The sequence below is a fragment of the Vulpes lagopus genome, chromosome 8, assembly GCF_018345385.1.
Source record: "Vulpes lagopus strain Blue_001 chromosome 8, ASM1834538v1, whole genome shotgun sequence".
Classification (NCBI taxonomy): Eukaryota; Metazoa; Chordata; class Mammalia; order Carnivora; family Canidae; genus Vulpes; species Vulpes lagopus.
In genome coordinates, this window is record NC_054831.1 from 67425289 (window position 1) to 67449719 (window position 24431).

Here is a 24431-nt window from a genome sequence, read left to right on the forward strand (position 1 = left end):
TTTCCTCATACCCCACATCCAATCTGCCGAAAGTTCTGTCCAGCTCTGCCTTAAAAATATCCAAGCTTTCCCCTCAAATCCCCACCCCACCACTAAAGTACAAACAATTCTCATTTCCTACCTGGACTACCACCATACCCTCCCTGCTGATTGATTCTGCTCTTGCCTTCCCTTCAGTACGCTTTCCACTCAGTAGAGTGAATGATTCTTTTAAAGAGTAAATCAAGTACTCTAAAGATAACCCCATCACACTTTGAATAAAATCAAACCTCTTTTCAAGGCCTTCAAAGCTCCTCATAATCTGGCTTCCAACAATCTCTCTGCCCTCTCTCCTAGCAGTTTCCCTCTCACAAATTCTCCTCTAGCCACATTACTCTTAGATTTTTCCCATCTTTCCTTTTCCTCAGATCTTCCAATGGAAGATGCCATATCTACCCTCCAGCTCTAATGCCATCTCCACAGAGCCACTACCTAACTTCCCTAATTAAAGAAGTCCTCCTTCCAATTCAAATTTTCTGTATCATCACTCCATTTCATTACTTTTTTAATTTTGTATATTTTTTTATTGGAGTTCGATTTGCCAACATATAGCATAACACCCAGCGGTCATCCCATCAGGTGCCCCCCTCAGTGCCCGTCACCCAGTCACCCCAACCACCCACCCACCATCCTCCCGCCCACCTCCCCTTCCACTACCCTTTCTTCGTTTCCCAGAGTTGAGTCTCTGATGTTCTGTCACCCTCACTGATATTTCCCACTCATTTTCTCTCCTTTCCCTTTTATGCCCTTTCACTATTTTTTATATTCCCCAAATGAATGACATCATATAATGTTTGTCCTTCTCCAATTGACTTACTTCGCTCGGCATAATACCCTTCAGTTCCATCCACGTTGAAGCAAATGGTGGGTATTTGTCATTTCTAATGGCTGAGTAATATTCCATTGTATACATAAACCACATCTCCTTTATCCAGTCATCCTTCGATGGACACCAGGGTTCCTTCCACAGTTTGGCTATTGTGAACATTGCTGCTGTACACACTGGAGTGCAGGTGTTCCAGCATTTCACTGCATCTGTATCTTCGGGGTAAAACCCCAGCAGTAAAATCGCTGGGTTGCAGGGCAGATCTATTTTTAACTCTTTGAGGAACCTCCACACAGTTTTCCAGAGTGGCTGCACCAGTTCACATTCCGACCAACAGTGCAAGAGGGGTTCCCCTTTCTCCACATCCTCTCCAAGATTTGTTGTTTCCTGTCTTGTTAATTTTCCCCATTCTCACTGGTGTGAGGTGGTATCTCATTGTGGTTTTGAGTTGTATTTCCCTGATGGCAAGTGATGCAGAGCATTTTCTCATGTGCTTGTTGGCCATGTGTATGTTTTCTTTGGTGAAATTTCCGTTCATGTCTTTTGCCCATTTCATGATTGGATTATTTGTTTCTTGGGTGTTGAGTTTACTAAGTTCTTTACAGATCTTGGATACTAGCCCTTATTCTGATAGGTCATTTACAAATATCTTTTCCCATTCTGTAGGTTGTCCTTTAGTTTTGTTCACGGTTTTTTGGCTGTGCAGAAGCTTTTTATCTTAACTCCCAATAATTCATTTTTGCATTTGTTTCCCTTGCCTTCATAGATGTATCTTGCAAGAAGTTGCAGTGGCCAAGTTCAAAAAGGGTGTTGCCTGTGTTTTCCTCCAAGATTTTGATGGATTCTTGTCTCACATTTAGATCTTTCATCCATTTTGAGTTTTTCTTTGTGTAAGAGAATGGTCTAGTTTCATTCTTCTGCATGTGGCTGTCCAATTTTCCCAGCAACATTTATTGAAGAGACTGTCTTTTTTCCAGTGGATAGTCTTCCTGATTTGTCAAATATTAGTTGACCATAGAGTTGGGAGCCCATTTCTGGGTTCTCTATTCTGTTCCATTGATCTGTGTCTGATTTTGTGCCAGTACCACACTGTCTTTATGACCACAGCTTTGTAGTACAACTTGAAATCTGGCATTGTATGCCCCCAGCTCTGGTTTTCTTTTTCAATATTCCCCTGGCTATTCGGGGTCTTTACTGATTCACACAAATCTTAAGATGATTTGTTCCAACTCTGAAGAAAGTCCATGGTATTTTGATAGGGATGGCATTAAATGTGTAAATTGCCATGAGCAGCACTGACATTTTCCCAATATTCATTCTTCCAAGCTCTTTGTGTCTTCCTCAATTTCTTTCAGAAGTGTTCTGCAGTTTTGAGGGTATAGATCCTTTACGTCTTTGGTTAGGTTTATTCCTAGGTATCTTACGCTTTGGGGCGCAACTGTAACTGGGATTGACTCCTTAATTTCTCTCTCTTCAGTCTCATTGCTAGTGTACAGAAATGCCATTGATTTCTGGGCACTGATTTTGTATCTTGCCACACTGCTGAATTGCTGTATGAGTTCTAGCAATCTTGGGGTGGAGTCTTTTGGGTTTTCTGTGTCCAGTATCATGTTATCAGCGAAGAGGGAGAGTCTGACTTCTTCTTTGCCAATATGAATGCCTTTTATCTCTTTTTGTTGCCTGATTGCCAAGGTTAGGACTTTTGGTACTATGCTGAATAGCAGTGGTGAGAGTGGACATCCCTGTCTTGTTCCTGATCTTAGGGGAAAGGCTCCCAGTGCTTCCCCATTGAGAACAATATTTGCTGTGGGCTTTTTGTAGATGGCTTTTAAGATGCTGAAGAATGTTCCCTCTATTCCTACACTCTGAAGAGTTTTGATCAGGAATGGATGCTGTGTTTTGTCAAATGCTTTCCTCTGCATCTATTGAGAGGATCATATCGTTCTTGATTTTTCTCTTCTTGATGTGATCTATCACATTGATTGCTTACAAGTGTTGAACCAGCCTTGCATCCCGGGGATAAATCCCACTTGATCATGGTAAATAATCTTCTTAATGTCCTGTTGGATCCTATTGGCAGGTATCTTGTTGATAACTTTTGGATCCATGTTCATCAGGGATATTGGTCTATAATTCTCCTCTTTGGTGGGGTCTTTGTCTGGTTTTGCAATTAATGTGATGCTGGGCTCACAGAACAAGTTTGGAAGTATTCCATCTCTTTCTATCTTTCAGAACAGCTTTGTAGAATAGGTATTGTTTCATCTTTAAATGTTTGATAGAATCCCCATGGGAAGCCATCTGGCCCTGAACTTTTGTGTCTTGGGAGGTTTTTGATGACTGCTTCAATATCCTCCCTGGTTATTGGCCTGTTCAGGTTTTTTATTTCTTCCAGTTCCAGTTTTGGTAGTTTGTGGTTTTCGAGAAATGCGTCCATTTCTTCTAGATTGCCTAATTTATTGGCGTAAAGCTGCTCATAATATGTTTTTAAAATCGTTTGTATTTCCTTGGTATTGGTTGTGATCTCTCCTTTTTCGTGATTTTATTAATTAGAGCCTTTTCTCTTTTGAAAAGACTGGCTGGCTGATGGTTTATCTATCTTAATAATTCTTTCAAAGAACCAACTCCTGGTTTTGTTCCCTTAACCTTTCCTCATGGTCTTTGTTTTTCTCTTTTTTTCCTCAGCTTTCTTCCTTACCATCAACTTGTCTTCTGTGTCACTCTTTCTTCTACCTCATTAACCCTTGTCGTTAGGACCTCCAGTTTGGATTACGTTTCATTTAATTGATTTTTAATTTTGGCTTGATCAAAGTCTACAGTCATAAAGTCTCTTGAATCCTTTATGCTTTTTTCCAGAGCCACCACTAGCTTTATAATTGTGCTTCTGAATTGGCTTTCTGACATTGAATTGTAATCCAAATTCTGTAACTCTGTGGCAGAGAATACTGTTTCTGATTCTTTCTTTTGTGGTGAGTTCTTCTTTCTAGTCCTTATGCTCAGTGCAGAGTGGCTAAAAACGAGTTGTACTTGTTAGAAGTGCAAATTCTTCTCTCTGTAGTATTCCTTCTGTTCTCTCTTTAAATATCAGGTCGAATTTGTAGGTGTTCAGGATAATTTGAAAATTATCTAGTTAAGTTGGTTGGGGCAGGTGACTTGGGGACCCTATTCCTCTGCCATCTTGCAGGATCTCCTAATTATCTTTTTTTAAAACCAGTTCAGGGATCCCTGGGTGGCGCAGCGGTTTGGCGCCGGCCTTTGGCCCAGGGCGCGATCCTGGAGACCCCGGATCGAATCCCACATCAGGCTCCCGGTGCATGGAGCCTGCCTTCTCCCTCTGCCTGTGTCTCTGCCCCTCTCTCTCTCTCTCTCTCTCTCTCTCTGTGACTATCATAAATAAATAAAAAAAATTAAAAAATAAATAAATAAATAAAACCAGTTCAGAGTAATATTATTTGCTTTGTTATATTTAATTTTTTGAGTATAATTGACAATGTTACATTAGTTTCAGGTGTATAACACAGTGTATCCAGAGAAATCTATATATTATGCTACACTCACTGCAATAATTAGCTACCATCTGTCAATATGCTATACTATTACAGTATCATTGACTATATTCCCTATGCTGTGCCCTTTAGTTCTAGGATTTATTCATCCCATAACTGGAAGCCCATATCCCCCACTCCTCTTCATCCATTTTGCCCATACTCTCTTCCCTCTGGCAACCATCAGTTTGTTCTATATATTTACAAGTCTGATTCAATTTATTGTTTATTTATTTATTTTAGTTTCCCCATGAGTTAAATCCTACAGTATCTGTCTTTCTTCGTCTGATTTATTTCACTTGGATTCATCTATGTTGCCACAAATAGCAAATTCTTGTCCTTTTCATGGCTGAGTAATATTCCTGTCTGTGTATATACCATATATTCCTTATCCATAAACCATCAATGGACATTTAGATGGCTTCCATAACTCGGCTATTGTAGATAATGCTGCAATGAACACAAGGGCACATGTATCTTTTCAAATTAGTGTTTTCATTTTCTTTGGGTAAACAGTAGTGGAATTATTGGATCATATGGTATTTCTATTTTTGATTTTTTAGGAACTCACATACTATTATCTATTAAGGCTGTATGTATTTACATTCCACCAACAGTGCACAAGCTTCCTTTTTCTCCCAATCCTCACCAACACTTGTTATTTCTTGTTTTTTATGATTTAAATCATTCTGACAGGTATAAGGTGATATCTCATTGTGGTTTTCATTTGCATTTCCTTTTTTTTTAAGTTATTTATTTATTTATTTATTTATTTATTTATTTATTATTTATTTTTTATTATTTATGATAGTCACAGAGAGAGAGAGAGAGAGGCAGAGACACAGGCAGAGGGAGAAGCAGGCTCCATGCACCGGGAGCCCAATGTGGGACTCGATCCCGGGTATCCAGGATCGCGCCCTGGGCCAAAGGCAGGCGCCGAACCGCTGCGCCACCCAGGGATCCCTCATTTGCATTTCCTTGATGATTAGTAATGTTGCACATTTTTCCATGTGTCTTCTGGCCATCTGTATGTCTTCTATGGAAAAATATCAATTCAGTTCCTCTGCCCATTAATCACTTTCTTTTCCCATTTAATTATCCAAACAACACTTCTCCCTGTCCAAACAGTCTTTTTTTTTTTTTCTCATTGTCTGTCTCCTAACCTCTATAATGAAAATTTCATAAGGGGAGTTGCTTGGCCTTACTCACTATAGCATCTCTGGGACTTAAGAGGAGAGTATCTGAGAAATGGTAGGTACTCAAGGAATTTTTATCAAGTGAAGAATGAATGAATGAATACAGTAATTCTTTCTGAACTACAAGACCTGACAAATAGTAATATTCAGACTGAGAGGAATAACACAGAACGACATTTGCAAAGGCAGAAAAGAATGAAACTGCAAAAACTGAAAGGCCAATATAACTGGTGAGATAAAGGTAATAGGATGAATGCAGCAAAACTAGAAAAATAGGAGCTGTACTATATAGGGCCTCTTAGGTCTTATTGTGAGACTGTATACTTACGGGGAATCATTAAAAGATTTTTAAGCAGGGAGTGACATGATCAGACTTCTTTTGAAAATACCACTTAAGCCAAAGGATATACAATGGGAATGTGATCAGAGAAGATTCATGGTGATGTAAAGACAATTAGAAGCTATAGCAGTTATCTAAGCTTTACACAGGGATGGGAGAATAAGTCAATTTAAAAATCAACCGGACCTGCTACAGATGAAGGGAAGAGAGGACGAAGAGGAATAATGGAGTCAAGAATGATGCCTAGGTTTCTAATAGGTGAGTGAATGGACAGTAGTAAAGGAGACTAGGGAGAGGTGATGAATTCAGTTTCTAGCATAAGTCTGAGGCACATACGATTCAAATAAGCAGAAGTATCAATTAGACCACTTTAATACTTAAAGGCAGGGTGGAGAGTTGGACAAAATGGGTGAAGGGGAGTGGGAACTATAGTCTTTCAGTTATGGAATGAGTAAGTCACAGAGATAAATGCCACAGCATAGGGAATATAGTCAAATGATACTATAATAGCATTGTATGTTGACAAATGGTAACAACATTTGTGGTAAGCATAATGTATAGACTTCTCTGGAATCACTACCTTGAACTAAAACTAATTTAACATTATGTATCGACTACACTCAAAAAAAAAAAAAAACATGAACCCCTAGTACCTTAAAAAAAATAATAAATTTTTAAACAATACTTAAAAGTAAAGGAGAATAAGGGGCCAGAGAGTAACAGGAAAAGTAGGAAAGAATGTCATCATAAAAGCCAAAGGATTAGCTTTTCCTAAAAAGGGAAAGTAGTCAATTTTGTGAAATGATGCTGAGAAGACAAGCAAAATGAGAACTCAACAGAGGGCACACACCCAGATGGCTCAGTCAGTTGAGCATAGAACTCTTGGTTTCAGCTCAGGTCACCATCTCAGGGTTGTGAGATCGAGCACACATTGGGCTCGGATTCTCTCTCCCTCCACCCCTCCCGCTAATGTCTGCATACTCACTCTCCAAAATAAATAAACAAATCTTTAGAAAAAAATGAGAACTAAACAGCTTTCAATAAATTTTGCAGCATGTAGGTTACTGAACACAATTTCAGTGGAACAGTAATGACAGAACAAAACAGGTTAAAGAGTGGATGCAAAGTGAGGGATGGAGGAGGGTGTATACAATAATTCTAATAAAACTCTAAGCAACATGGGAAAAAGAGGCCAGGTACCACATGGATCTATGAAGTCAAAGGATAATTTGCTCATACAATAAAGACTTGAGATGTTTTGATTCCAACTGCACAAATTCAATAAAGAGACGATATAAGTGTAAGGCTTCTGAAAAAGGGAAGAGAGAATGGGACTCAGAGCAAAGATAAGGACTGACCTTAGCTAGGAGGAAGGACACCTTTCCTCCATTACAACAAAGAAACAGAATAGATTGGCAAAGGATGCTAGTAGGATTGGAGATGGAGTGGTAAAAAATTATGTCATATAATGAGGACTATTTTCTCCATGGAATAAAAGATGAGAAAGGAAAGAGATTTTAAAAGGGAAGAGAAACTTAAAACAGTCTATGGTAAACAGAGAAATACACTGGTATGAAAAATATAGTGGGATTGATGGGCTATGTTAAGGGTCCACTTGTGAGTAGAACCATAATTTTAAAATGGCATAGGGGCACCTGAGTGGCTCAGTTGGTTGGTCACTTGACTCTTCATTTCAGTTCAGGTCACCATCTCAGGGTTGTGACATTGAGGCCCTTGTCAGGCTCTGCACTCAGAGGGGAGTCTGCTTCTCTAGCTCGCTCTTTCCCACTTTTCCTGGGCCCCTCCCCCTGTTCATGCTATCTAAAATAAATAAATCTTAAAAAAAAATAAAATGGCATTCACAAATCTTTTTATTTTTACTTTTTTTTTTTTTAAGATTTATTTATTCATGAGAGAGAGTGAGAGGCAGAGACACAAGCAGAAGGAAAAACAGACTCCCTGCAGGAAGCCCAATATGGAACTCGACTGAACTTCGGGATCACACCCTGAGTTGAAGGCAGCCACCCAGGCTTCCCTCATAAACCTTTTATAAACACAATTTTCTTGTTTTATTTTTCTAAAAGATTTTATTTATTTATGAGAGAAACAGAGAGAGAGAGAGAGAGAGAGAGAGAGAGGGGCAGAGACACAGGCAGAGGGAAAAGCAGGCTCCATGCAAGGAGCCTGACATGGGACTCGATCCCTGGTCTCCAGGATCAGGCCCTGGGCTGAAGGCAGCGTTGAACCACTATGCTACCCAGGCTGCCCTACTACACAATTTTCTAAAATCAGTATTTGTTATTGTCACAGGTTGCTAGTATTTGAACCAAGAAGTATCTTTTTTCTACATAATGCATTATATACATTTCCAGTATTCACCTTTCTGGAAGGCATTAACTCCCTCATGACACAAACAGAAAGGATTCTCAAAAAGCACAATCCATGCTTGGGGCACCTGGCTGACTTAGTCAGTAGAGTATACAATTCTTGATCTCAGGGTTCTGAGTTCAAGCCTCATGTTGGGTGTAGAGATTATTTAAAAATAAAAATAAACCTTAAAAAAAAAAAAAAGCATACCATGCTTGCCTTTCCACAAAAGGAAAAAATAAAATTTATCAAATCTAATTTTATCAGAGCATGTAAAAATCAGTATTAGGAATTAAATATAAAGCATTCAGGAAACAAGTGACCTGTAAAGGTAAACTGAAGTTTTTCAATAATACACACTTTCATTAGACAGTATTTTTGTTCCCTTTAAATTTCAAGGAGATAAAAAATAAAAATTTGCTCTAATTAAAAGCGGCTGACACTATCCAGATGCACATCTTGCATACTATGCTTCATTTAAGTTCTGAATAAGAATTCACATTTGATTTAATTAGACAATCTCACAGAAGTTTCAGGTACTTTTAGTTTCAAAATATATTATGACTGAAATATTTTCTGCCTTAAACAATTTAAGTTTCCCAACTATACAGCAGTAACTTTACATTCTTTAAAGGCTGTGCATAGGGCAGTCCCGGTGTCCCAGCGGTTTGGTGCCACCTTCGGCCTGGAGTGTGATCCTGGAGACCTGGGATCGAATCCCACATCAGGCTCCCGGTGCATGGAGCCTGCCTTCTCCCTCTGCCTGTGTCTCTGCCCCCTCTCTCTCTCTCTCTCTCTCTCTCTCTCTGTGACTATCATAAATAAATAAAAAAATTAAAAAATAAATAAATAAATAAAACCAGTTCAGAGTAATATTATTTGCTTTGTTATATTTAATTTTTTGAGTATAATTGACAATGTTACATTAGTTTCAGGTGTATAACACAGTGTATCCAGAGAAATCTATATATTATGCTACACTCACTGCAATAATTAGCTACCATCTGTCAATATGCTATACTATTACAGTATCATTGACTATATTCCCTATGCTGTGCCCTTTAGTTCTAGGATTTATTCATCCCATAACTGGAAGCCCATATCCCCCACTCCTCTTCATCCATTTTGCCCATACTCTCTTCCCTCTGGCAACCATCAGTTTGTTCTATATATTTACAAGTCTGATTCAATTTATTGTTTATTTATTTATTTTAGTTTCCCCATGAGTTAAATCCTACAGTATCTGTCTTTCTTCGTCTGATTTATTTCACTTGGATTCATCTATGTTGCCACAAATAGCAAATTCTTGTCCTTTTCATGGCTGAGTAATATTCCTGTCTGTGTATATACCATATATTCCTTATCCATAAACCATCAATGGACATTTAGATGGCTTCCATAACTCGGCTATTGTAGATAATGCTGCAATGAACACAAGGGCACATGTATCTTTTCAAATTAGTGTTTTCATTTTCTTTGGGTAAACAGTAGTGGAATTATTGGATCATATGGTATTTCTATTTTTGATTTTTTAGGAACTCACATACTATTATCTATTAAGGCTGTATGTATTTACATTCCACCAACAGTGCACAAGCTTCCTTTTTCTCCCAATCCTCACCAACACTTGTTATTTCTTGTTTTTTATGATTTAAATCATTCTGACAGGTATAAGGTGATATCTCATTGTGGTTTTCATTTGCATTTCCTTTTTTTTTAAGTTATTTATTTATTTATTTATTTATTTATTTATATTATTTTTTATTATTTATGATAGTCACAGAGAGAGAGAGAGAGAGGCAGAGACACAGGCAGAGGGAGAAGCAGGCTCCATGCACCGGGAGCCCAATGTGGGACTCGATCCCGGGTATCCAGGATCGCGCCCTGGGCCAAAGGCAGGCGCCGAACCGCTGCGCCACCCAGGGATCCCTCATTTGCATTTCCTTGATGATTAGTAATGTTGCACATTTTTCCATGTGTCTTCTGGCCATCTGTATGTCTTCTATGGAAAAATATCAATTCAGTTCCTCTGCCCATTAATCACTTTCTTTTCCCATTTAATTATCCAAACAACACTTCTCCCTGTCCAAACAGTCTTTTTTTTTTTTTTCTCATTGTCTGTCTCCTAACCTCTATAATGAAAATTTCATAAGGGGAGTTGCTTGGCCTTACTCACTATAGCATCTCTGGGACTTAAGAGGAGAGTATCTGAGAAATGGTAGGTACTCAAGGAATTTTTATCAAGTGAAGAATGAATGAATGAATACAGTAATTCTTTCTGAACTACAAGACCTGACAAATAGTAATATTCAGACTGAGAGGAATAACACAGAACGACATTTGCAAAGGCAGAAAAGAATGAAACTGCAAAAACTGAAAGGCCAATATAACTGGTGAGATAAAGGTAATAGGATGAATGCAGCAAAACTAGAAAAATAGGAGCTGTACTATATAGGGCCTCTTAGGTCTTATTGTGAGACTGTATACTTACGGGGAATCATTAAAAGATTTTTAAGCAGGGAGTGACATGATCAGACTTCTTTTGAAAATACCACTTAAGCCAAAGGATATACAATGGGAATGTGATCAGAGAAGATTCATGGTGATGTAAAGACAATTAGAAGCTATAGCAGTTATCTAAGCTTTACACAGGGATGGGAGAATAAGTCAATTTAAAAATCAACCGGACCTGCTACAGATGAAGGGAAGAGAGGACGAAGAGGAATAATGGAGTCAAGAATGATGCCTAGGTTTCTAATAGGTGAGTGAATGGACAGTAGTAAAGGAGACTAGGGAGAGGTGATGAATTCAGTTTCTAGCATAAGTCTGAGGCACATACGATTCAAATAAGCAGAAGTATCAATTAGACCACTTTAATACTTAAAGGCAGGGTGGAGAGTTGGACAAAATGGGTGAAGGGGAGTGGGAACTATAGTCTTTCAGTTATGGAATGAGTAAGTCACAGAGATAAATGCCACAGCATAGGGAATATAGTCAAATGATACTATAATAGCATTGTATGTTGACAAATGGTAACAACATTTGTGGTAAGCATAATGTATAGACTTCTCTGGAATCACTACCTTGAACTAAAACTAATTTAACATTATGTATCGACTACACTCAAAAAAAAAAAAAAACATGAACCCCTAGTACCTTAAAAAAAATAATAAATTTTTAAACAATACTTAAAAGTAAAGGAGAATAAGGGGCCAGAGAGTAACAGGAAAAGTAGGAAAGAATGTCATCATAAAAGCCAAAGGATTAGCTTTTCCTAAAAAGGGAAAGTAGTCAATTTTGTGAAATGATGCTGAGAAGACAAGCAAAATGAGAACTCAACAGAGGGCACACACCCAGATGGCTCAGTCAGTTGAGCATAGAACTCTTGGTTTCAGCTCAGGTCACCATCTCAGGGTTGTGAGATCGAGCACACATTGGGCTCGGATTCTCTCTCCCTCCACCCCTCCCGCTAATGTCTGCATACTCACTCTCCAAAATAAATAAACAAATCTTTAGAAAAAAATGAGAACTAAACAGCTTTCAATAAATTTTGCAGCATGTAGGTTACTGAACACAATTTCAGTGGAACAGTAATGACAGAACAAAACAGGTTAAAGAGTGATGCAAAGTGAGGGATGGAGAGGGTGTATACAATAATTCTAATAAAACTCTAAGCAACATGGGAAAAAGAGGCCAGGTACCACATGGATCTATGAAGTCAAAGGATAATTTGCTCATACAATAAAGACTTGAGATGTTTTGATTCCAACTGCACAAATTCAATAAAGAGACGATATAAGTGTAAGGCTTCTGAAAAAGGGAAGAGAGAATGGGACTCAGAGCAAAGATAAGGACTGACCTTAGCTAGGAGGAAGGACACCTTTCCTCCATTACAACAAAGAAACAGAATAGATTGGCAAAGGATGCTAGTAGGATTGGAGATGGAGTGGTAAAAAATTATGTCATATAATGAGGACTATTTTCTCCATGGAATAAAAGATGAGAAAGGAAAGAGATTTTAAAAGGGAAGAGAAACTTAAAACAGTCTATGGTAAACAGAGAAATACACTGGTATGAAAAATATAGTGGGATTGATGGGCTATGTTAAGGGTCCACTTGTGAGTAGAACCATAATTTTAAAATGGCATAGGGGCACCTGAGTGGCTCAGTTGGTTGGTCACTTGACTCTTCATTTCAGTTCAGGTCACCATCTCAGGGTTGTGACATTGAGGCCCTTGTCAGGCTCTGCACTCAGAGGGGAGTCTGCTTCTCTAGCTCGCTCTTTCCCACTTTTCCTGGGCCCCTCCCCCTGTTCATGCTATCTAAAATAAATAAATCTTAAAAAAAAATAAAATGGCATTCACAAATCTTTTTATTTTTACTTTTTTTTTTTTTAAGATTTATTTATTCATGAGAGAGAGTGAGAGGCAGAGACACAAGCAGAAGGAAAAACAGACTCCCTGCAGGAAGCCCAATATGGAACTCGACTGAACTTCGGGATCACACCCTGAGTTGAAGGCAGCCACCCAGGCTTCCCTCATAAACCTTTTATAAACACAATTTTCTTGTTTTATTTTTCTAAAAGATTTTATTTATTTATGAGAGAAACAGAGAGAGAGAGAGAGAGAGAGAGAGAGAGAGGGGCAGAGACACAGGCAGAGGGAAAAGCAGGCTCCATGCAAGGAGCCTGACATGGGACTCGATCCCTGGTCTCCAGGATCAGGCCCTGGGCTGAAGGCAGCGTTGAACCACTATGCTACCCAGGCTGCCCTACTACACAATTTTCTAAAATCAGTATTTGTTATTGTCACAGGTTGCTAGTATTTGAACCAAGAAGTATCTTTTTTCTACATAATGCATTATATACATTTCCAGTATTCACCTTTCTGGAAGGCATTAACTCCCTCATGACACAAACAGAAAGGATTCTCAAAAAGCACAATCCATGCTTGGGGCACCTGGCTGACTTAGTCAGTAGAGTATACAATTCTTGATCTCAGGGTTCTGAGTTCAAGCCTCATGTTGGGTGTAGAGATTATTTAAAAATAAAAATAAACCTTAAAAAAAAAAAAAAGCATACCATGCTTGCCTTTCCACAAAAGGAAAAAATAAAATTTATCAAATCTAATTTTATCAGAGCATGTAAAAATCAGTATTAGGAATTAAATATAAAGCATTCAGGAAACAAGTGACCTGTAAAGGTAAACTGAAGTTTTTCAATAATACACACTTTCATTAGACAGTATTTTTGTTCCCTTTAAATTTCAAGGAGATAAAAAATAAAAATTTGCTCTAATTAAAAGCGGCTGACACTATCCAGATGCACATCTTGCATACTATGCTTCATTTAAGTTCTGAATAAGAATTCACATTTGATTTAATTAGACAATCTCACAGAAGTTTCAGGTACTTTTAGTTTCAAAATATATTATGACTGAAATATTTTCTGCCTTAAACAATTTAAGTTTCCCAACTATACAGCAGTAACTTTACATTCTTTAAAGGCTGTGCATAGGGCAGTCCCGGTGTCCCAGCGGTTTGGTGCCACCTTCGGCCTGGAGTGTGATCCTGGAGACCTGGGATCCAGTCCCATGTCGGGTTCCCTGCATGGAGCCTGCTTCTCTCCCTCTCCCTCTGCCTGTGTATGTGTGTGTGTGTCTCTCTCTTTCTCTCTCTCTCTGTCACGAATAAATAAATAAAAGCTTTAAAAAAATTTTTAAATAAAAAAATAAAGGTTGTACATAGAAGTGATTTTTTTAATTTATTATTTTTAAGTAATTTCTATACCAAACATAGGGCTCAAACTCACAACCACAGATCAAGAGTCACATGCTTCACCAACCTGTAATGGTCTAAGCCATGTATATTTCTAAAAAGTTTAAAATTTGTGCAGTTCCTATATTTAATATCACTTTAGTAATGAAGGAAATTAACCTTATATATAGTGAAAAATTAAGACTCCAAGTCTTAATTGCTATCAGTTTACACTCATATTCTGAGTATATGTTCATGCCTGCAATTCCCTCATTACACTGCAATATGATAGTACTCATTCAGATAGCTATATATTTCACAACAAAAGAGCATTATGAACCACTCCTAGGTGTATATACCGAAGAACTGAAAAGAAAGTACTCCAATAAACACCATACATGAATTTTCATAATCCCATTCACAATAACCAAAAAGTAGAAATTCAAATGTCCAATAACAGATGAATGGATAAATAAAATGTGGTATATTTGGTAGAATATTAGCCATAAAAAAGGATGAAGTACTAACACGTGCTATAAAATGAACTTCAAAAATATAATGTTTACTATAAAGTAAAAGAAAGCAAACAAAAGGCCTCGTATTGTATAATTCCACTTATATGAACTGTATAGAATACAAAAATTCAGAAAGCAAATTGGCAGATGCCAGGTACTAGGTGGGTAGGGATAGGGACAAACTGCTTAATGAGTACAAGGTTATTCTGAGGAGTGATAAAAATGTTCTGGAACTATATCAAGGTGATGATTGTGCAACACTGTAGAGCATAAAATACCACTGAACTATATACTTTAAAGTGGTTGGTTTTATATGAATTATATCTCAAGAAAAAAGAATCCACTTGGGAGCTCCCCTCTATTTGCTATGTGGGATGATACTAGATTCATGAATTGCTTAATGAAGTCAATTAAATCGTAAAAGGAAAAAAAAAAACAAAAATTCCATATGAACCAAATAATATAGCTATATCTAATCAACCTATGGCAGGAATCACTAACAAAATTGGCTGTAAATTAAAAATGTTAACAGTAAAAATATATATATTAACCATTTTAAAGCTTCCTACTCATTTTTGTCACTTGTAAATTATAACATTCATCTTTTTTCTCCACATATAAAAGTTATGCAATAGATTTAATAATAACCCTTTATCTTTTAGGGCAATATACTAATATATTCATGGATGAAATGATATGTAAAAGATAGGCTTTACAATAATGGTAAGGAGATTTAAGAGGAATATAGATGAAAAGAGACTGGCCGGGAGTTGATAATTGTTGAAGATGGGTAATGAACATAAGGTTTCATTATATATTCTCTCCATTTCTGAACATGTTTGAAATTTTCCATAATGAATTTTTAATTATTGTGTTACTAGTAAAATAAAGTTCAAAATTAGTTTCTTTATACATTTTTTTTTTAAGATTTAATTTATTTATTCATGAGAGACACAGGCAGAGGGAGAACCAGGCTCCATGCAGGGAGCCCGACGTGGGACTCGATCCTGAGTCTCCAGGATGAGGCCCTGGGCTGAAGGCGGCGCTAAAACGCTGAGCCACCCTAGCTACCCAGTTTCCTTATACTTTAAGTTATATTTGAAATAGGATGGATTGGAAATGGTAAGGTTATTTTAAACAAACACAATCACAGATCACACCCCCATTTGTTCAAATACCTTTCTTCCACTACAGAGTATTAGCATTCTTTAGCTATCAGAACCAACTGGAGGACACAGAAGCACACAGAAGGCATTACAAGTATCCTCATCCTGAGGAATTAGGATGTCCAAAAGATACAAGCATGCTAAAACTCAGGATCTAAACAGATCAGGATTCGATCAAAGCACCATAGGTAAAGTTCTTATTAGTACGAAAGTTACAAAAGGAAAAAGGAGAAGAATTGTTTTTTTAAGATTTTATTTGAGAGGGAGAGCATGTGAGCATGGCAGTAAAGGCAGAGGGGGAGACAGAATCTCAAGCAGGTTTCACGCTGAGCACAGAGCACAGTGCAGGGCTTTGTCTCACCACCCTGAGATCATGGCCTGAGTAAAAACCAAGAGTCAGACGCTTAGCCAACTGAACCACCCAGGCACTCTAGGACATTAGTTTTAACACAAACTTTCAAATAACATACAGCCCTAAAGAATAGTCCATATCCTTGAGAGTATTAATAATAAGAATTGATATAATATTCTATCCTTATGAATGGACTTTTTATAAGACCTAATATGGAAGGTCGTCAGATTCTATCTGCTTCACAGCAGCATTAATAAACATGGTGTGACATGGTATAAATCAAACAACTGAGGATCTTCCATAAAATATCTAAAGCTCTGTTTTGTTTTAAATTGTCATAACATTAGCTTCATGTGTACAACATCATTCAGTATTTGTATATACTGCAAAATGATCACCACAGGGATCCCTGGGTGGCGCAGCGGTTTGGGCACCTGCCTTTGGCCCAGGGCGCGATCCTGGAGACCCGGGATCGAATCCCACATCAGGCTCCCGGTGCACAGAGCCTGCTTCTCCCTCTGCCTATGTCTCTGCCTCTCTCTCTCTCTCTCTCTCTATCATAAATTAAAAAAAAAAAAAAAAAAATCACCACAATAAACCTAGCTAACATCCATCACCACACAATTATAATTTTTTTTTCTTCCTATAGTGAGAATTTTTAAGATCTACTCTCTTAGAAACTTTTTTTCTTTAAGATTTTTTTAATTCATGACACAGAGAGAGGGAGGCAGAGACACAGGCAGAGGGAGAAGCAGGCTCCATGCAGGGAGCCTGACATGGGACTTGATCCTAGGTCTCCAGGATCACACCCTGGGCCAAACCGCTGAGCCACCCAGGCTGCCTTTTTCCAGCAGAGGGAGAACCCAGGCTCCATCAGGGAGCCTGACGTGGGACTCGATCCTGAGTCTCAGGATGAGGCCCTGGGCTGAAGGCGGCGCTAAAACGCTGAGCCACCCTAGCTACCAGTTTCCTTATACTTTAAGTTATATTTGAAATAGGATGGATTGGAAATGGTAAGGTTATTTTAAAACAAACACAATCACAGATCACACCCCCATTTGTTCAAATACCTTCTTCCACTACAGAGTATTAGCATTCTTTAGCTATCAGAACCAACTGGAGGACACAGAAGCACACAGAAGGCATTACAAGTATCCTCATCCTGAGGAATTAGGATGTCCAAAAGATACAAGCATGCTAAAACTCAGGATCTAAACAGATCAGGATTCGATCAAAGCACCATAGGTAAAGTTCTTATTAGTACGAAAGTTACAAAAGGAAAAAGGAGAAGAATTGTTTTTTTAAGATTTTATTTGAGAGGGAGAGCATGTGAGCATGGCAGTAAAGGCAGAGGGGGAGACAGAATCTCAAGCAGGTTTCACGCTGAGCACAGAGCACAGTGCAGGGCTTTGTCTCACCACCCTGAGATCATGGCCTGAGTAAAAACCAAGAGTCAGACGCTTAGCCAACTGAACCACCCAGGCACTCTAGGACATTAGTTTTAACACAAACTTTCAAATAACATACAGCCCTAAAGAATAGTCCATATCCTTGAGAGTATTAATAATAAGAATTGATATAATATTCTATCCTTATGAATGGACTTTTTATAAGACCTAATATGGAAGGTCGTCAGATTCTATCTGCTTCACAGCAGCATTAATAAACATGGTGTGACATGGTATAAATCAAACAACTGAGGATCTTCCATAAAATATCTAAAGCTCTGTTTTGTTTTAAATTGTCATAACATTAGCTTCATGTGTACAACATCATTCAGTATTTGTATATACTGCAAAATGATCACCACAGGGATCCCTGGGTGGCGCAGCGGTTTGGCACCTGCCTTTGGCCCAGGGCGCGATCCTGGAGACCCGGGATCGAATCCCACATCAGGCTCCCGGTGCACAGAGCCTGCTTCTCCCTCTGCCTATGTCTCTGCCTCTCTCTCTCTCTCTCTCTCTATCATAAATTAAAAAAAAAAAAAAAAAATCACCACAATAAACCTAGCTAACATCCATCACCACACAATTATAATTTTTTTTTCTTCCTATAGTGAGAATTTTTAAGATCTACTCTCTTAGAAACTTTTTTTCTTTAAGATTTTTTTAAATTCATGACACAGAGAGAGGGAGGCAGAGACACAGGCAGAGGGAGAAGCAGGCTCCATGCAGGGAGCCTGACATGGGACTTGATCCTAGGTCTCCAGGATCACACCCTGGGCCAAACCGCTGAGCCACCCAGGCTGCCTTTTTCTTTTTTTTTTTTTTTTACATTCAGTATTAATTATAGTCACCACACTGTACATTACTAAAAGCCTATTTAATTCATTTAAATTTCCAACCTGTATCTCTAATTTTGCTAGTGCCTCCTGTACTCAAAATGCAAAGTGCAATTCTAAGAACTCTACCATTTCCAATCCACCCTAATTTTTTTTTTTAAGATTTTATTTATTTATTCATGATAGTCACACAGAGAGAGAGAGAGAGGCAGAGACACAGGCAGAGGGAGAAGCAGGCTCCATGCAGGGAGCCCAACCCGGGGTTCGATCCCAGGTCTCCAGGATCAAGCCCTGGGCCAAGGCAGGCACTAAACCACTGCGCCACCCAGGGATCCCTCCACCCTAATTTTCTTAACCGTTTTGACTGTCTTAACCATTTTGACTGAACCTAGTTTGTGTGGAAGTCAGAAATAATTATAATATTTCAAGACTTTTTTGTTAACTTTTACTAATTTTTTTTAAGAGTTTATCTATTTGAGAGAGTGAGAGAGCTCAAGTGGGGAGGAGGAACAGAGGGTGAAGCAAACCCCCCCACTAAGCAGGGAGGCCAACCTGGGACTCAAACCTAGGACCCTGCGATTAGGACCTAAGCCAACGACAGAAACTTAACTGATTGAGGCACCCAGGAGCCCCTGCTAACTTCTACTAATTATTATACAAATTTTCTTATCACAATTGCAAAGCTGAATCAGAATTTTAAAAACCAGACAAAGATGCATAGAAAGGAAAGGATCCACCAAACTCGATGAAAAACTAGCCTGATTTCTATAATACAGTACTTCAAGTGCCAAAGCTACCATCCTTTGGGGATGAAGGCAAGTCCCCAAATTACAAACATACCTGTTCTTATACTTGCAACCTGGAACTCAGAAGAAACGATGATAAAATAGTTGTTAGATTCTAGATTTTCCAACAAGAGTCTATTCATCCTATGACATTTCTGAATTAGTCTAGATTCAATAGAGTCTGGAGACAGAGTGATATGGCAAGAGAGCAGCCTGTGGAGCCTCTCGGAGTTGGGCAGAAACCCTGACTGCCAATTACTAACTGTATGATCAAACAAAATTTATTTAACTTTTCTGACTCTTAATTTCCTTAACTATAAAAGAATACTGCCTATCGTGGAGAGTTTTTTAAGAATTAAAGATAATACAGATCAACCAGCAGAGGCTGGGACAGGGTAGGTACTCAACAAATAGAAGCAATTATAGTACTACCTTCTTCATACCAGCTTTTTATCCTCTATGCTCAGATAAACATCCCCATTCAGTGAGTATTCATTAAAAGGAAAATCGTGTTTGACTCTACACACTGTCTAAAGATATAGAACTTTAACTTTAGGCTAGGTATTTGATGCTTCTGACTACAGGCTGATCATCTGCTTAAAAAAAGAAAAGCATAGGGACACCTGGGTGTCTCAAAGGTTGAGTGTCTGCCTTTTTAGCTCAGGGCAAGATCCTGGGGTCCCAGGATCGAGTCCCACATCAGGCTTCCTGCATGGGGCCTGCTTCTCCCTCTGCCTATATCTCTGCCTCTCTCATTAATAAATAAATAAAATCTTTTAAAAAAAAGTTATATGGAAGACTTTTATGCTTAAAAAAAAAAGTTATATGGAAGACCCCAATCTAGCAATCTGCATGCTGAGAAACCTGTCTTAGCAGTTTCTACTCCTTTTCACTTAGCTTACCTTCCTATTCCTCAAAACAGTTCCCATGACAATGGCAATAAAGACCCTAAAGTAGAACAAAGAGAACTGGTCAGATACGAGTATGTACAAGTTGAGGAATGACTGTCCTTGACCTAACCCACCAAAAAAACTCAAACTGAAGACAAAAAAAGGCAAAGATTTTTCTTCATGTCTATATATAAAATACTTTATATTTTGAGAATTATTTCCCCATAGCAATTTCAAAAGCACCATCCTTTTTTACAGTAATAGACTCTTTTGAGAAGTTTTGCTATTAATAAAACAATTTAATAATTAAAGTCAACAGGCCCTGAAGAACTAATAATGTGCTCTATGCTCAACTGCACCACAGCCAAAAGAACTTGTCTACTAAACAACTCACCTGAATTGTACTTCCAAACTGTATGAAAACAAAATAAAAATTGAACTCTGAGGATAAAAATCACCCAAGCAATAAAATAACTCATCTTGAGTATAAAAAAATTCACAAAATATAAGTGACTATATATATATATATATATATATACACACACACACACACACACATATGACTATATGCTTTCCCTGAGAGGTAATATGTTTATGTAGAATATTCATTATAACTCAAACCCAGGGTCACAGAAAGGATATAGAAAGATCTCAAAAGACAGCTAAATGGATATTTCTAGCACTACATGTTTCCTATTCCACCAAAGTTAGCAGCACAGCATGTCACAAAGGCTAAGCTACTACATCAACTTCCAGCCTCCATCATCTGAGCCTGACCCCATCTCAGGGAAGGCAGCTAGTAACCTACATCATGCTGCTCCAAATTTCAAGGCTACTAAGATAAACACTATGTGTGAATTTCATCTCCCCCACCCCACCGAAGTTCAAAATATCTTAACTGGTGTCAAGTTTAGAACCACCAAAAACAATCTGGGGCCATTGGCAATGGCTCTTGGCACCATGGTACTAACATGTCTAAGAAAGATTACAGGGCAGACTGGGGGACTCGGCGGTTTAACGCCGCCTTCAGCCCAGGGCTTGATCCTGGAGACTCAGGCATTGAGTCCCGCGTCTGCTCCCTGCATGGAGCCTGCTTCTCCCTCTGCCTGTGTCTCTGCCTCTCTCTGTGTCTCTCTTGAATAAATAAATCTTTTTTTTTTTTTTTTAAATAAATCTTTAAAAAAAAAAAAAGATTACAGAAGAAACACCGTGATTTATCTTAACTAGGAATATTACTAATGAAGTTTAAAAGTGTTTCAGAGTTACATGACTGTGGCAAGAGGAAAGAGATCAGGGAGGAAAAAAATAAAAACTATACAGCACACAACTACCTGAAAAAAAAAAAAGAAAAGTAGTCAACAGACAAGTTAAAACACGCATTTGCCAACACGTAGCAGTTACCACACCATATATTTGTCAGATTTCCCAACCGCAAAAGAAGCCACCCTTTCATGAAGTACTTATTTATGGACTTCTACAAAGAAATGATTTTTCTGGACTGGGGGGACAAGAAACTTCCTGTGCTTTCCCTTTAATTTTCAGAATCTTCAGAACTTTCAGCAAATTGAGATTCACCTCAATTTTAAGGCTTTTCATGTTATGGTGAATACAAGTTGTATATGTTAATATCAATAAACTACAAGACCACTTTTCTTTTTGAAAACTATATTCACTTTTCCATAGATTTTAGAATTTTTTTTTTTTAAAAAGGCTAACTACAAAGTTTGCAAAAACAAATAGTACAGTAGACATGGTGGCCATTCAAGAAGTTTATTTATCAGAACTCCTAAAGTAAAAAGCTTGAAAAAGTTTAGGAGATAAATTCTTACTGGTGCTACTTAAGACACAATGTTACTACTATGGAAATTGAGAAATATTCAAAATATCCTGAAAACAGTATCTCCTTCTAAAAATAAAGGAAACAAACCATTTGCCAACACAGAAATTATTGGCTCTTGATAATCACATGGAAGGCATTTCTAGAAATACTTTAGTTCTAAATTGCAATAACTCGACTCTTTCAGAGCACGTCTGGATTATGCCTTATCCTAACAAGCGAATTTTTGATGTCATTATATTGATACAAAGGACTCTGCTCCTTAACTGCTTCTACAGCAAACTGTTGGTTTACCCAGCTGAAGATCTACAAACCAAACTATCACAGTATAAATCACTTTCAATCATTAAAATAAAAACCAACAAGAACCTGACATAATTAAAGCCTGATAATGTTCTAATAAACTTAGTAAATTTTAACATTATGGTCCTAGGGCTAAATACGTCCGGTAATCTACCTGGATTCATAGTCTATGCCTTTTACTTAGGTCGGAAAGAGAGAAACCTCAGAAAACAAGAAACCGGCAGTTACACTGTTCTATTTTAAGCTACTTTTAAAGCCAACAAACAGTCCAAGAACTTTTGGGGAAGAGAGAGCGCAAGACATTTTTGCAAGTAGTTCAGAATAATTCATGTTTTACGATAAGGACAGTCCTCACCACCTCTAGAATGCATTGTGGTGGGGCGGAAGTGAAAATGCTGGGGCGGGGGGGACCCGACTTGAATTCGGACAGCCAGGCAAATTTACAAACCTTCAATTACAGGAATTTTGAGATTAACTTCTCTTATGCGCCCTCCCTCGCTCCCCATCCGCTTCCTCCTCTCCTCCGGGAGATCTGTGTAATGTGACTCATGACAAATTTTTTTTTTAAATAAATAAATAAAAAGACACACCCTCTGGGTTGAACTGACATAATCGCTCCCACCCTGCCCTCCCCCGCCACACACGAGCGCGCACACACACACACCCCGCTTTCCTCTCCCTTCGGCCGCTCCTCCTTGCCCTTCCCTCTTCCCCCGTCCCAGACCCCTCTCGGGGCGGACGGCAGCGGGTTCTCCTGGACAGGAGCGCGGCGAACGGAAGGCGGCCGAGGGCAGCGCGCGACCCGGGGGGGGGGGGGGGGCGGGGGGGGAGCCCGACCCGGGGGGGCGCACCCCGAAGGGAGGCGGACGGCAGGGGGGCGCCGGTCTGCGGCCGCCGCGAGCGCCGGGATCCCTCGCCCATTTTCTCTCTCGGCTTCTATCGGTTTCAGCCGCCGCAGCCACTTCCTGTATCGCAGCCCTACTCCCTCAGCCCGGCCACTTGCTCTCTCTCTCCCGGGCTGGGGCTGGGACTGGGGTTGGGGTTGGGGTTGGGGTTGGGGTTGGGGTTGGGGTTGAGGCTGGGGCTGAGGCAGCCGCTGAGGTCCGGGCAGTTCCCCACCCCGCCCGGTGGGCTGGTCACTCGGGCGGCAGGCGGCGGATCCTCGGCCCGGCCGGCCGGCCCCCGCCTGCCCCCCGCCCGCCCGCGCGCCTCACCTGTATGTAGTTGTTTTCACAGTAGTCCGCCACCCGGGTCAGATTCTGGTAACTCTCTATCAGGGCCCTCTTGCCAGACGGGATCTCCTCTTCTAGTAACATCTGCAGCTCTGCCATTTTCCACCCCTCCGCATCGCTTCCTCTCGCGTTAAAGAGACAGAGGCAGCAAGGTCCGCGGAGGGGCCGAGCACCTCACAGCCCGGATACAAACCGCCTACCGCCCTCCCGCCTGGTATTGTGGGACGGCACCTCCTCCTCTTCCTCCTCACCCTCTCCACCCCGCTCCACCCACTTCGCGCAGTCGCCTCAATCCCATTCTCTCGCGAGCCTTCACGTCTTTCCCTCCTTCTCCCCGCGACCACGGGATTTTTTTTTTCCTTTCGCATGGCCTTCAGGGAATTGTAGTCTCTCGCAGGCCGTCAAACCAAGAGCGCATGCGTGTAGGGGAACCTCCCGGGGAGGAAAAAAAAAACAGGGAGGACCGTAAAGGACCGCCCAGGGAGGGGGTTAAAGGCGGAGATTCCTGACATCTCCGGCAGATGGCGCCATAGAGAGAGTCTAGAAAATAAAATCCTTTCCCGAGGGAAGACGTGAATATTGGCAGAATCTGGTTGATAGGAAATGTCAGGGAATCAGAGGTATCAACACTGATACGGGATTAAAAAGGGCTAGCATATGAAGGGATCCAAATCTTTACTCCCTGTCTTCTTAGATGTAACGCGACTCTGGCTTACCTCCTCCACTCTCCGTTTATCATTTAAAATTTAGCAAACATTTGTCATTAAAGCTCCGTACCAAGCAATGTACTAACACTGGAGGTACGAGTTGAACAAGAATACTCCGTACCTAAAGATTCACAATTTAAAAATACACATAATTTCAGTGTTATTCCGTCCTAATTGCTTTTTCTTTAACTCTTCTTTGCAAGTATCTCCCTATACTCTTTTTTTCTTAGATTTTATTTCTTTATTCATGGGAGACACCGAGTGAGAGGCAGAGATGCAGGCAGAGGGAGAAGCCGGCT

General features: G+C 39.5%; 1 protein-coding gene across 9 annotated transcripts in view; it reads right to left on the bottom strand.

Moving 5' to 3' along the window:
• ABI1 (abl interactor 1) overlaps positions 1-23659 on the bottom strand; it is a 123387-nt gene extending 99728 nt beyond the window's left edge. For 5 of the 9 annotated variants that reach the window (XM_041767177.1, XM_041767173.1, XM_041767176.1 and 2 more), the window contains exon 1: positions 23408-23658. In XM_041767177.1, the coding sequence (XP_041623111.1) occupies positions 23408-23524 (117 nt within the window). In that variant the 5' untranslated portion in view covers positions 23525-23658. Of the gene's footprint in view, positions 1-23407 lie in introns of all 9 variants that reach the window. The other 4 variants (XM_041767170.1, XM_041767172.1, XM_041767169.1 and 1 more) reach the window with 2 other exon arrangements.
• Between the last annotated feature and the right edge of the window lie 772 nt (positions 23660-24431).